The following is a 13,927-nucleotide window of genomic DNA, read 5'->3' on the forward strand; positions in this document are numbered from 1 at the left end:
AGAAAATAAGAATTTACTTACCGATAATTCTATTTCTCGGAGTCCGTAGTGGATGCTGGGCGCCCATCCCAAGTGCGGATTATCTGCAATACTTGTACATAGTTACAAAAATCGGGTTATTATTGTTGTGAGCCATCTTTTCAGAGGCTCCGCTGTTATCATACTGTTAACTGGGTTTAGATCACAAGTTGTACGGTGTGATTGGTGTGGCTGGTATGAGTCTTACCCGGGATTCAAAATTCCTCCCTTATTGTGTACGCTCGTCCGGGCACAGTACCTAACTGGCTTGGAGGAGGGTCATAGGGGGAGGAGCCAGTGCACACCACCTGATCGGAAAGCTTTACTTTTGTGCCCTGTCTCCTGCGGAGCCGCTATTCCCCATGGTCCTTTCAGGAACCCCAGCATCCACTACGGACTCCGAGAAATAGAATTATCGGTAAGTAAATTCTTATTATAACACACGTAACTGTGACAGGAAAGGTGGGCCCCTCTCAGCTCTGGGCCCCATAGCAGCTGCACTGCCTGCACCTGTGGTAGCTATACCCTGTATATAACACATGTAACTGTGACAAGAAAGGTGGGCCCCTCTCAGCTCTGGGCCCCATAGCAGCTGCACTGCCTGCACCTGTGGTAGCTATACCCTGTATATAACACATGTAACTGTGACAGGGAAGGTGGGCCCCTCTCAGCTCTGGGCCCCATAGCAGCTGCACTGCCTGCACCTATGGTAGCTATACCCTGTATATAACACATGTAACTGTGACAGGAAAGGTGGGCCCCTCTCAGCTCTGGGCCCCACAGCAGCTGCACTGCCTGCACCTGTGGTAGCTATACTCTGTATATAACACATGTGACTGTGACAGGAAAGGTGGGCCCCTCTCAGCTCTGGGCCCCATAGCAGCTGCACTGCCTGCACCTATGGTAGCTATACCCTGTATATAACACATGTAACTGTGACAGAAAAGGTGGGCCCCTCTCAGCTCTGGGCCCCACAGCAGCTGCACTGCCTGCACCTGTGGTAGCTATACCCTGTATATAACACACGTAACTGTGACAGGAAAGGTGGGCCCCTCTCAGCTATGGGCCCCATAGCAGCTGCACTGCCTGCACCTGTGGTAGCTATACCCTGTATATAACACACGTAACTGTGACAGGAAAGGTGGGCCCCTCTCAGCTCTGGGCCCCATAGCAGCTGCACTGCCTGCACCTGTGGTAGCTATACCCTGTATATAACACATGTAACTGTGACAGGAAAGGTGGGCCCCTCTCAGCTCTGGGCCCCATAGCAGCTGCACTGCCTGCACCTGTGGTAGCTATACCCTGTATATAACACATGTAACTGTGACAGGGAAGGTGGGCCCCCCTCAGCTCTGGGCCCCATAGCAGCTGCACTGACTGCACCTGTGGTAGCTATACCCTGTATATAACACATGTAACTGTGACAGGAAAGGTGGGCCCCTCTCAGCTCTGGGCCCCATAGCAGCTGCACTGCCTGCACCTGTGGTAGCTATACCCTGTATATAACACATGTAACTGTGACAGGAAAGGTGGCCCCTCTCAGCTCTGGGCCTAATAGCAGCTGCACTGACTGCACCTATGGTAGCTATACCCTGTATATAACACATGTAACTGTGACAGGAAAGGTGGGCCCCTCTCAGCTCTGGGCCTCATAGCAGCTGCACTGACTGCACCTGTGGTAGCTATACCCTGTATATAACACATGTAACTGTGACAGGAAAGGTGGCCCCTCTCAGCTCTGGGCCTAATAGCAGCTGCACTGACTGCACCTATGGTAGCTATACCCTGTATATAACACATGTAACTGTGACAGGAAAGGTGGGCCCCTCTCCGCTCTGGGCCTAATAGCAGCTGCACTGACTGCACCTGTGGTAGCTACGCCCTTTGCAGTCACCAACTGGCTTCATATTTGCACTTTTATGAATAACTGGAAAGATTATGGCAGTGGTTCCCAAAATTTTTAATCATGGCGCCCTAGAGTGTCAGGTTTTTTTCACGGCACCCCTAGGCCAAAAGTTTCTTTGAGAATTTTAGAAAACAATAAGTAAATTATGTTTATGTGTCATCCTTAGTTTCTTTAGTGTGTTGCGGGACAATATTTGCTTCTGTTTGTCCTCCTATTTTATAATTGGCGGCCACAAGCACTGGTTTTGTCTATTACTTTGACCAAAAATAGTTTGAATTGGTCCGGGACCACCAACCCAAAGCACCACTGCTAGTGTCCCGAGGCACCCAGTACTGCTAGTGTCCCGAGGCGCCCCGTACGCGCACAGTTTGGGAACCACTGGATTATGGGTTGAATTTGTACAGCTTGGGAGTCCTATTGATGCTTTAAAAATCTGGTTATGGGAAAAGGGGTTGGGACAAATGTACATATTCCTTAACTTGGTTCTTAATTTTATTTTATTTTTTTATTAGGTGTCTGACATGGAGGAAATGACAATTTGGGAACAGTATACTGTTACACTGAACCGGGTAAGTGCACTGCATTAACATCTTGAATGTGTACTTTGGTAATGAGAGCAGAAATTGGTGGAAAATGGAGTGAATGTGTATGCTTTTCAAAACACAGTTATTAGTAGTTGTAACCATCTAGGGCAGAGGTTCTCAAACTTGGTCCTCGTGGGCCCACACAGTGCATGTTTTGCAGGTCTCCTCACAGAATCGCAAGTGAAATAATTAGCTCCACCTGTGGACCTTTTAAAATGTGTCAGTGAGTAATTAATACACCTGTGCACCTGCTGGGTTACCTGCAAAACATGCACTGTGTGGGCCCGCGAGGACCGAGTTTGAGAACCTCTGATCTAGGGTATAAGTAGGCATAATGTGGTATTGTGCAGTCTAATACAATTAAGAGCTGACAGATTAGTTAGGTACTGAGGGACATTTTTTGAACTAGCTGGAGAGCAGTAAAACACGGGGATATCCTATGAGCAGCGATAACCCATTTTCGCGTGAAAAAACTGACAACGTGAATCACAAAAAAACTCTAGCCAATAATTGTACTGCAAATCTTCACTTAATCTAGTCTGAGCAGGTGAAAAGTTTGCGAAAAATTCCTATTTTAAGATAAAAATGTCTGAATTTGGTTCAGAACCCCTGGGAAAGCGTCCTTAATGACTAATTAGGCAGTTAGAAGTTTTACATTATTTTTAATTGCCCAATAATAACATGTTAGTTTTGCGGTAAAAAAGTGCAAATTGATGGAATTTGGTGTTCAAGGTATAGAATAGGTATATTGGGGTGTTTTATGAGTGGAACAAGTGTTTTTAGGCTTGCAGGTGGGAGTAGTCGGTCTGTTTACACTTTAAAAAAAAAGTCCCATAACATGACCCAACTATATATTTATACCCAATTTTATATATCCCAAATTAAATTTGAGCACTTATTTTGCTGAAAAAACTTGCTTTTATTATATTTTTCAATTTGTGAACATTTAACAGCCATTTGACCCAATTTAAGTACCCCATATATATTTAATATGACCTTTAATACACATATATACTGTTGTCCTATGTTTAGCATTTTTTGAGGTACAGGCTGATTTTCCCGTTTTCACCCTGATTTTTCACTTTATTTTTTTCTTTGCTCAAATCCTGTTTTCGTGTGTTTGGAATAGGATAGGGCAAAAAATGGGAACGTGAAAAATTGCTGCGATTTCGTAGCTAATAGAATACCGCCCACAGTGTGAGATATAATGATATGCCTGTTGCATCATGCCCCTCGACCAAGGGCCAAATGTGTCAATGTTGAGCATTACCAATATAGTCCAATGTTTACTGTATATATCCCTGTAACCAACATAACATTCTTATCCTTATCAGTTACCATATTCAAAAACGTCACCAGCATACTTATCTCCCTCCCCTCCTCATCCTCTCCTTTATCTCTGTTGTGGTTTGTGGTCTCCATATTAGCAGGAATGAGAGCCTGGGAGGAGCTTACAGTATATCTAAATTAAATCACAGGTTGGTTCAACCAAGACAGTAATTTCAGGCAGTGGAACCTGATGGGTTTTCATACAATGAATTCACAATGCCTACCATTGTTACAAAGCCACTACTGTTTAAGTAATATAAATAATTGTAGTTTCAAGTAAGCAATGCAAGCTTCTATGTTAGAGAGAGAAAAGACAAAGCTTTTGGTCCCCAGTTGCATCAGCCACACAGAGGTCTCCATTGTTGCCACTTGGAAATTGTTACAAACAGTAGCTATTTGTAAGATGAGATGGTTTTATTGGGGATGTAGTTTACTGTCCCTGTAGATACTTAGTAGCCTATTTATCACAATCCGGATGTCGTGATAAAATCGCCCGAACTCGCACTGCTATAATTGATTACATTGAAGGGCAAGCTCTGTCCCTGTGATGACACTCTGCAGCATCATTCGTAAAAAATGTCCCCCAATGTCGTGCTTTGCATGCCCCCGCTGACATCACCACTGCCGCCAGGTTGACCTCCACCCCACCTCCCGTCGCGACTATCCCCGCGCACCGTGGACCCCCCCCCCCCCCCCCCGGCAGGATAATATACTTACCAGTCCAGAGAGCCGGTTCGCGTTGCTGAATCCCGTGTGCTGAGGTGATCCCCGGTGCTGTAAAGTGAGCTGCTAACTTGCAGCGTCTTTTTACTGCATTGGGGTCACAGCGCAGCATATGGGGGACTCGGTGCCTGTCAGCCTGTACAGGAGCACCGATCACGGTCTCCCTGGACAGGTGAGTATGATTTTTCTCTAGCATACAGAAGGGATATTGGGGACACGTTAGTACAATGGGTATAGTACAAAGGAGCCAGTGCACTTTAAATTTCTTCCATTGGGTGTGGCTCCTCCCCTCTATGCCCCCTCCCACAGGCAGTTTAGAAAAAAGTTCACTCAGGAGAGGATGCACATCTCTGCAGCTCCAGAGTTTTTCTTCAATTTCTTTTAAACTTTTATTTCGGTAAGCTGTTTGGGCAACAGCATACCTGCGCTGTGGGAGTTAGGGTTGGGGTGACGGTCACCGGCCTCGCGAGGTGCAGGACCATCGTCCTGAGGGGTTGGTTGTTCAGCGGGGCACTGCGCATTAGCTGTCACAACCGCAGCATGCCGCACACACCTAACAGATGCCTAAAGGTGAACATCAGTGGTGAGTACACACCGGGGGCCCCGCTAGGGGGGTCCCCCGGTTCATGGTGCGGCTGTCACATAGGTGAGGCATACGGATACCTCCTGGGGGGGATCCGCTATTGCCCCTGTGTAAACTGGCTAGTGGTGGGCTTAACTGAAGTTTTAAGCATGTTTGGAGACGTTGCCAGTATAAAATCTTCAGTAGCTCCGGCGCCATTAAGGGGGCTCAGCGGCATTTTGGCGCCTTCCTCTGCAGATTCAGCAGCAGCCTCACACAGCTCCTCCAGACGCTGACACACGCTGGATCACTGGTAGCTTGGGGAGAGCCGCTAAAATTGTGCACATTACACATTCCTAAGGGAAAATTGGGTTTTAAAACAAACAGTGTTTCACTGAACTAAACGCTGACAGCCTCACTGGGGCTCTCTGGCGTGCCTTCTCTTCATCTGTGTCTCCTCTCGCATACAGTAAAGCAGGCTTGCATTGTAACTGTCTGTGTTGTATGTGTATAGTGTGTGTGTGTGTGTGTGTGTGTGTGTGTGTGTGTGTGTGTGTGTGTGTGTGTGTGTGTTACTTTTCACCATGGTAAAACAAAAGTTATGCAGTGTCTGTAACAAAAGGTTCTCCCCACTCTTATCTGGTTCCATTTCATGTGAGCAGTGTAGTCAGTCCTCACAAAACGTTGAGGAGAATGTGGGGGAGAGTCACTAGCCTTTGCTAGCTGGGTGCAAGCAAAACTATGATGTCTGATAGGTCATCTCAGCCCCCCCCCCCACTCCCCCCTCTACTGCAGGTCCACATAAATGTGCCTTCCCTGCCCTTCTATCAGATACTGATGATGGGGACAGTGTGGATCACATAGGTGGGGATTCAACTCCTACAAAGGGTTTTGAACCCCTCATATTAGCTATAAAGGATGTGCTAAAGCTCCCCCTGTAGGACGCTGCAAATTGGCAGCCAAATATGTCGGGATTCCAGTGTCGGGATTTTGACCGCCCGGATTCCGTCCGGCGGGATCTTGACCGCATCCCGTCACATTTCCTGATTCTAAAGAATTAGATAATTTAAGCTAGCCTGGAAAAATCCAGATAAGAAATATCAGGTGTCAAAACTCTGTTTGCTTACATTCCCCTTTACCACTGAGGGCAGATAGTTCTGTGACGAGTTTTTTTTTAAAAGACTTCAAAAATAGTCGAAACATATTGGTTCAGGAGTACTACTGAATTCTTCTCATCAGATCTGGGGACCAGACGTTTTGGGCATTTCCTGTTAGGCATTCACACGGCCAGTTTGTGCCATACAGGTATACCCTTTTTCCATCTCATGTCAAGTATCCCAGTATTGTTTTTATAGGAATTTTTATAATAAATTTTAAGTCATTCTAAAGTTCCTCCCTTTTGGTTTTTTTGTGTGGTCCAAACCCCGTTTGGAGAATTGGTGTACAATTTACCTCCTCCAACGAGTGGTACATGGTTGGAGTACAGAGCAAAGAAACCGCTACGGGAGTTCTACTGCTGTGTGTTATGTGAGTACGGTACGTCCCATCATAGGGATTGTTGCTTGAAGGTGTGTGCATAGTTGGTCTATTTATACAACGGACGATTGGTGACTAAAGATACCTTTATGGGAGTAAATCACCTAATTATAGTGTGAGTCCTGGTACGCAAATCTATCCTCACATCCATTTTTCTGCATTCACGCTGGTGTACATATATTTCAAACCTACTACACTATGCTATCTTCATTTGGTCTTTTTTGAGGTATATTCCCTACGGAAAGGAACTTTATGGAGAGATGAACAGAAATTGAAGTTTTTGATGCAAGTAATACATCGAGCTCCAAAGATACATCCTGAAAAGGTTCTATTTGGGACATTTGTGTGTGAACAGGACTGAGCACTTTTTTATACCATATTTTTCTTGTTTCAGTCTCTCGCCTCTCTAAGAAGGCGGTGCTACCGGCTCCGGGCTCCTTCACAGTAGGGGACGGGGGATAGAAAAATTTACATCAAATGGAAATCTATCTACATTACTGCAGGTGTATCTCAAAGACCGGTCATTGCAGGTTGCTGGATGACACATGCTACTCAAATTCAGGAGGGTCTCTCGGGTGACATGACCCTGGTTACTACGGTAACTTTCCTAAAACACATTCAGGACACGGCAAGAGTCCTCCATGACTCCCTAAAAGAGATTGGCAATATTAATGCTAGGACCACTGCTATGGATAGAAGATAAGTACCTCACGTGGAAGACTGTGATGTTACTGGCCCTGGCTTCTGCTAGACGTGTCTCAGAATTGGGGGCCTTATCGTGAAAAAGTCCATACTTGGGGGTAAATTTACTGAGATGGGAGTTCTATTTAAGATGGGATGTTGCCCATAGCAACCAATCAGATTCTACTTCTTATTTATCTAGCACCTTCTAGAAGATAATACCTGGAATCTGAGTGGTTGCTATGGGCAACATCCCATCTTAAATAGAACTCCCATCTTAGTAAATTTACCCCTTGGTCTTTTACGAGGACAGAGTGGAGCACAGGACTAGGCAGCAGTTCCTGCCGAAGGTCATCTGCGTTCCACTTGAATCAACCTATTGTGATCCCGTCAAGTTCTGGTGCTTCTGCCCCTCCGGATGCATTTGATGCTGTGCAAACCTTGAAGATCTATATCAAGAGGACGGCTCGGATCAGAAAGACGGATTCCTTGTTCGTGCTATATGACGCACAGAAAAAGGGTTGCCCTGCTTCAATGCAGTCCGTTGCTTGTTGGCTTCGGCTCACTATTCAGCAAGTCTATGTGTTGGCAGCCTGACCTGTTCCACAGTCTCTGAAGACTCACTATACATCATCAGTGGGGTCTTCTTGGGCGGCTGCCCGTGGAGTCTCGGCCCTGCAGTTCTACAAGTTTGATACCCTGGCCAAAGAGGATACCCAGAGGTGGTGCAGATGTCTCCGCACATTCCCGACCGTTCTGGAAGCTTTGGGACATCCCCATCGTACTGATGTGTCCCTAATATCCCTTATAGATGCTAGAGAAAAGAGGATTTTAAATATCTACTGGTAAATCCTTTTCTCGTAGTCCATAAGGGACATTGGGCACCCGCCTCTGTGCGGTGACTTTCCGCAGGTTCTCTGTTAGGTGTTACCTGTTCAGCTGTTGCTGTTATGTTGCCAGCTGTTGCTGACCCGGTTATGTTATAGTGTGCTGGTGTATAAATCTCACCACACTTCTCGTTGTTATGTTCCTTCTCTTAAGTATGTCATTTCTCCTTCGGGCACTGTTTTAACTATAACTGCCTGTAGGAGTGGGCATAGAGGAGAGAAATTTAAGGTTCACTGGCTCCTTTGGACCCCATCTATACCATAGTACTAATGTGTCCCCAATATCCCTTATGGACTACAAGAAAAGGATTTACCGGTAGGTATTTAAAAGCCTATTTATTTTTTGTTTTTACTTTTTTTTTTTTTTTTTTTTTGTCTGTAACCTACTCGGAATGTACAACACACAGAAGAGTACCCAAAAACCTCCAATGCATACAGAGATCCAACAGAAACACAATACTGTCTATCTGAGACAGATGATGTGAGAGGACAGTAGGAAGTGAAACACAGAGGGCAGAGTGACAGAGGGAGGAGAGACAGAAGGAAGGGACAGTCAGATAGAAGAAAGATGCAAACAGAAGGAACAGACAGAGCCATGCCTGGCCATATCACTCAGGTCGTGCTGAAAATGGAGTAAGGGCACCTTGACGTTCTGCATGCAGTGAGACTGCCAAATTGGGGTGGCACAGGTCTCCCTGCAGTATCCCCACTCCGTGCATACTGTATAATAATAAGGGTATTGCAGGAGTTTTCTATAATGCATCCAGTGCACTGCATGCATGAACATAACTGCCTCATGCTGTCGTCCTCTGCCTCTTCCTGTCACCCACAGGGATGCAGCTAGAAGACTTGATGGACACTGCAGCTTAGTGTAGTGAGGGAAGAGTTAACACTGAGTAGGGGTTAAGACAGGTTCCCAGCAATTCAGCCCCATCCCCATGTGTGCCTCCCTAGCCATTCATCTCACCGCACGTCACTGCTAGCACCACTGGTTAAGTTATTTAGTTAGTTTGAGTCATCCCCTGGTGTGTGCCTATATAACTATGCACTATCAACACAAATAATTTCCAACAGTGGGAACACAGCAGCCACTGCCATGTCTGAGAGAGGGGGCCTCACCCATTGTGCTTACCTTGGTCCGGCACTCGGTCAAGCAGGCTCTGACAGTACCAGTTCCACCGTCCGTCAGCTGCCTTTAATTCACAAAGAGCTGTGGTTCAGTAAAAAAATCAGAACTGAATTAGAGGCAGTACGTATCTGCGGTCATCAGCACTGACAGGTAGCAAATGTCCTCTATCAGTCCGGCATAGGGCAGGTTCCTCGGGCAGTGAGGCCCACTCTGCTCCCTTTGCTGTGCCAGTCATCTGACTTTGCTTAATATGGTAGTGCGGTAGCCCAGGAAAAAACTCATTGCTGGTCTGGGCAGCAGTGGGCCGCTTAGTCTCCAGCACCTGCTACACCAATGGTAGTTCCACCTCTAGCTGTACATTGCTGACATACATTAACACACACGTTCACAAACGCAGTCCTCAAGGCACCTCAATGGTCCAGGTTTTAAGAATATACATGGCTCAGCACAGAGGGTTAAATCAAATTGACTGAGTTACTAAATAAGTCACCAATGGCCAAGAATGGATACATAGTACCCAAGTACAGTTTACAAAAGTGAATTTCTATAAAATTTCCAAATGTGACGACTGTCCTCAAGATTAAAAGGTGTTTATTTTCCTAACCATGTTACACATCTTCCCTAGCATTTTTTTTATTTAGTTCTGCAAAATACAGAATGTCACGAACAGCTTACGTTTTATGTCATCACTCAGCCTTTAGGACTTGGCCAGCATCACGTCTGCCCGGTGGGGTGGATTTCATCGTGGAACAGCGCTGTCTCCACACAGCTTTATACATTATACAAACCATAAAGGATCCGCACTCTCGGGAATACGAATTGCAATTTCAACTGGTCCTGATTCCCAAGTGTCCAGATCTTCGATGGTTTCATTTATGTGTCCACCACTTTAGGAATTAAATTTGTAATTTCTTCACTTGAAGGCATTTTAATATTGTGAAATAATAACAGACATGCGCTGACATTGTTATTATGAAGAAAAGAGCAGAGCCTCTCCCGGTTTGTCACTTTTTGTAATGTCCATGTAATAAAACAGCTCTAAGGGACACCTGCAAAACAACCTGGTGTGAGAGCTTGTTTTGTTATTTGAATTGAATTTATTCGTGAGAAAGAGAATATTAAGTATTAACACACGATAGACACTCTGGTATAATAGTCTTTTACATTTAAGGCATCCCTTCTTTAATTGTACTTCATGGCAGTTGGTGGGATGTTTTGCAGTTTCTGGGCTAAATCTATGCTTTCTTCTATTATTCTGTTTTGAGGCTTACTAGAGTAAAGTCACCCAAAGTTCTTTTTATAAACTGCAAAAACACAAAACCACTGCTAAAATGTTTTGACATATGTTTTGTAGTGTCGTTTTCCTGTGTTTTTTTTTTTTTTTTTTAAGTTTTACGGGAGAAGTACAGATTTGTAGGTTAAGATGGTGCAATTTGCATGGGTACAAAGTTTACATTGGCCAGTGGCAGAAGTTGGGTGCATCAGAAGCATTTATTTCCAAGTACAGATTAGGAACGTGTACACATCTGCAAGCAAAATCTAGATGAAGTTTTGCAGGTATTAGATTATTAAAATGAGATAAAGGAGTAGAGTATTTCCAACTCTTAGATACATCCTGGTTTAAGGAGGCGCACACAGGCATCTACTGCCCACAAGAATTGACTGCTGACTGACCTATGAGACAATTGAAGTGGCAGGAAGATGTTACACATTATTTACAGCTACCAGTAACTACCACTGAAGCAGCCCATGTGACTACTATTATGCCTGTAGGGGCTGGCTGGCAACTTTTAGCCTGTGGGGCAAATGCAAGCAAGTGGCCCTGGTTTTCCACAAGCACACGGCAATGGAAAAATGGGCATGAACTGGGCATTCGTTAGGACAAGAAACACAGTCACACGCATTTCAAGCATATCTCTTATGCCTGAAAAAGGTAACAGGCAATCTAATGTAGAGATGAGCGGGTTCGGTTCCTCGGAAACCGAACCCCCCCGAACTTCACCCATTTTACACGGGTCCGAGGCATACTCGGATTCTCCCGTATGGCTCGGTTAAACCGAGCGCGCCCGAACATCATCATCCCGCTGTCGGATTCTCGCGAGATTCGGATTCTATATAAGGAGCCGCGCGTCGCCGCCATTTTTCACTCGTGCATTGGAAATGATAGTGAGAGGACGTGGCTGGCATCCTCTCACTTTGTTTCAGGGGGCTGCATATCTTTATTCTGGGGACCAGCAGTATTATAGGAGGAGTACAGTGCAGAGTTTTGCTGACCAGTGACCACCAGTATTATACGTTGTCTGCCTGAAAAACGCTCCATATCTGTGCTCAGTGTGCTGCATATATCTGTGCTCACACTGCTTTATTGTGGGGACTGGGGACCAGCAGTATTATATAGGAGGAGCACAGTGCAGAGTTTTGCTGACCAGTGACCACCAGTATACGTTGTCTGCCTGAAAAACGCTCCATATCTGTGCTCAGTGTGCTGCATATATCTGTGCTCACACTGCTTTATTGTGGGTACTGGGGACCACCAGTATATTATATAGGAGGAGTACAGTGCAGAGTTTTGCTGACCAGTGACCACCAGTATTATACGTTGTCTGCCTGAAAAACGCTCCATATCTGTGCTCAGTGTGCTGCATATATCTGTGCTCACACTGCTTTATTGTGGGTACTGGGGACCACCAGCAGGGCTGTTTCTAGCCAATTTGGCTCCCAGTGCGAGATTTCAAAATGCGCCCCCCCCCCCCCCATTGACATTAAAAAAAATGCGCCCCCCCTTAGATATTTTAAAAAAAACATGGGCGTGGTCTCATTAAAATGTGCGTGGCCTCATCTGATATCATCACGGCCACCACAGGGGGGGAAAAAAAGTCCCCATTTTACACATTACGCAGGCAAGAGTCCCCATTTTACACATTGCGGCAGGCACGAGTCCCCATTTTACACGTTACGGCAGGCAAGAGTCCCCATTTTACACATTACGGCAGGCACGTGTCCCCATTTTACACATTGCGGCAGGCAAGAGTCCCCATATTACACATTGCGGCAGGCACGTGTCCCCATTTTACACATTACGCAGGCAAGAGTCCCCATTTTACACATTACGGCAGGCACGTGTCCCCATTTTACACATTACGCAGGCAAGAGTCCCCATTTTACACATTACGGCAGGCACGTGTCCCCATTTTACACATTACGCAGGCAAGAGTCCCCATTTTACACATTGCGGCAGGCACGTGTCCCCATTTTACACATTACGCAGGCAAGAGTCCCCATTTTGCACAGTACGGCAGGCAAGTGTCCCCATTTTACACATTGCGGCAGGCACGTGTCCCCATTTTACACACCATTACGGCAGGCAAGAGTTCCCATTTTACAAAGTACGGCAGACAAGTGTCCCCAATTTACACAGTGCGGCAGGCAAGTGTCCCCAATTTACACAGTGCGGCAGGCAAGAGTCCCCATTTTACACAGTACGGCAGGCAAGAGTCCCCATTTTACACAATACGGCAGGCAAGAGTCCCCATTTTACACAGTGCGGCAGGCATGTGTCCCCAATTTACACAGTACGGCAGGCAAGAGTCCCCATTTTACACAGTACGGCAGGCAAGTGTCCCCAATTTACACAGTACGGCAGGCAAGAGTCCCCATTTTACACAGTACGGCAGGCAAGTGTCCCCAATTTACACAGTACGGCAGGCAAGAGTCCCCATTTTACACAGTACGGCAGGCAAGTGTCCCCAATTTACACAGTGCAGCAGGCAAGTGTCCCCAATTTACACAGTACGGCAGGCAAGTGTCAAGTGGGGGGAAGGAAGAGAGAGAGACACAACTTACATATGAAGGATCTTCCCGCTCTTCGGGTCGGCCGCCTCTCCTTCCGTGCGCCTCCTCCTTGCAGCTTCCTCGCGCCACCTCCTTCCAGCCCTCCTCCATCTTCCCGAGTACTCCTGCTCGGGGTGCGGAGTTTCGTGGATGACGCGATTGCGTCGTGATGTCACGACGCAGCCGCCTCGTTCCGCGAAACTCCGCCCCCCGAGCAGGAGTACTCGGGAAGACGGAGTACAGGGAAACAGGGACCAGCAAAGTGCCGCGGCGGGCGCCCCGTGCGGTTGCACGGCTCGCCCGCCGCAAGAAACGGCACTGACCACCAGTATATTATATAGGAGGAGTACAGTGCAGAGTTTTGCTGACCAGTGACCACCAGTATTATACGTTGTCTGCCTGAAAAACGCTCCATATCTGTGCTCAGTGTGCTGCATATATCTGTGCTCACACTGCTTTATTGTGGGTACTGGGGACCACCAGTATATTATATAGGAGGAGTACAGTGCAGAGTTTTGCTGACCAGTGACCACCAGTATTATACGTTCTCTGCCTGAAAAACTCTCCATATCTGTGCTGCATTGTAGTATATAGTAGGAGTACAGTGCATACTTTTGCTGACCACCAGTATATAATATATAGGAGTACGGTACAGAAGGCCACTGCTCTACCTACCTCTGTGTCGTCAAGTATACTATCCATCCATACCTGTGGTGCATTTCAGTTTTGCAGTTTGCTGAC

The 13,927-nt window shown here is 46.3% G+C and overlaps 1 protein-coding gene across 4 annotated transcripts in view; it reads left to right on the top strand.

The window, feature by feature from the left end:
- The window catches only part of TJP3 (tight junction protein 3), a 222,090-nt gene that overhangs the window by 59,668 nt on the left and 148,495 nt on the right, over positions 1-13,927 (top strand). For all 4 annotated transcript variants that reach the window (XM_063914834.1, XM_063914833.1, XM_063914835.1 and 1 more), the window contains exon 2: positions 2,437-2,493. In XM_063914834.1, coding sequence (XP_063770904.1) covers positions 2,446-2,493 — 48 coding nt within the window. In that variant the 5' untranslated portion in view covers positions 2,437-2,445. The remainder of the gene's footprint in view (positions 1-2,436; positions 2,494-13,927) is intronic.

This window comes from Pseudophryne corroboree, chromosome 1, assembly GCF_028390025.1.
Source record: "Pseudophryne corroboree isolate aPseCor3 chromosome 1, aPseCor3.hap2, whole genome shotgun sequence".
NCBI classification, from domain to species: domain Eukaryota; kingdom Metazoa; phylum Chordata; class Amphibia; order Anura; family Myobatrachidae; genus Pseudophryne; species Pseudophryne corroboree.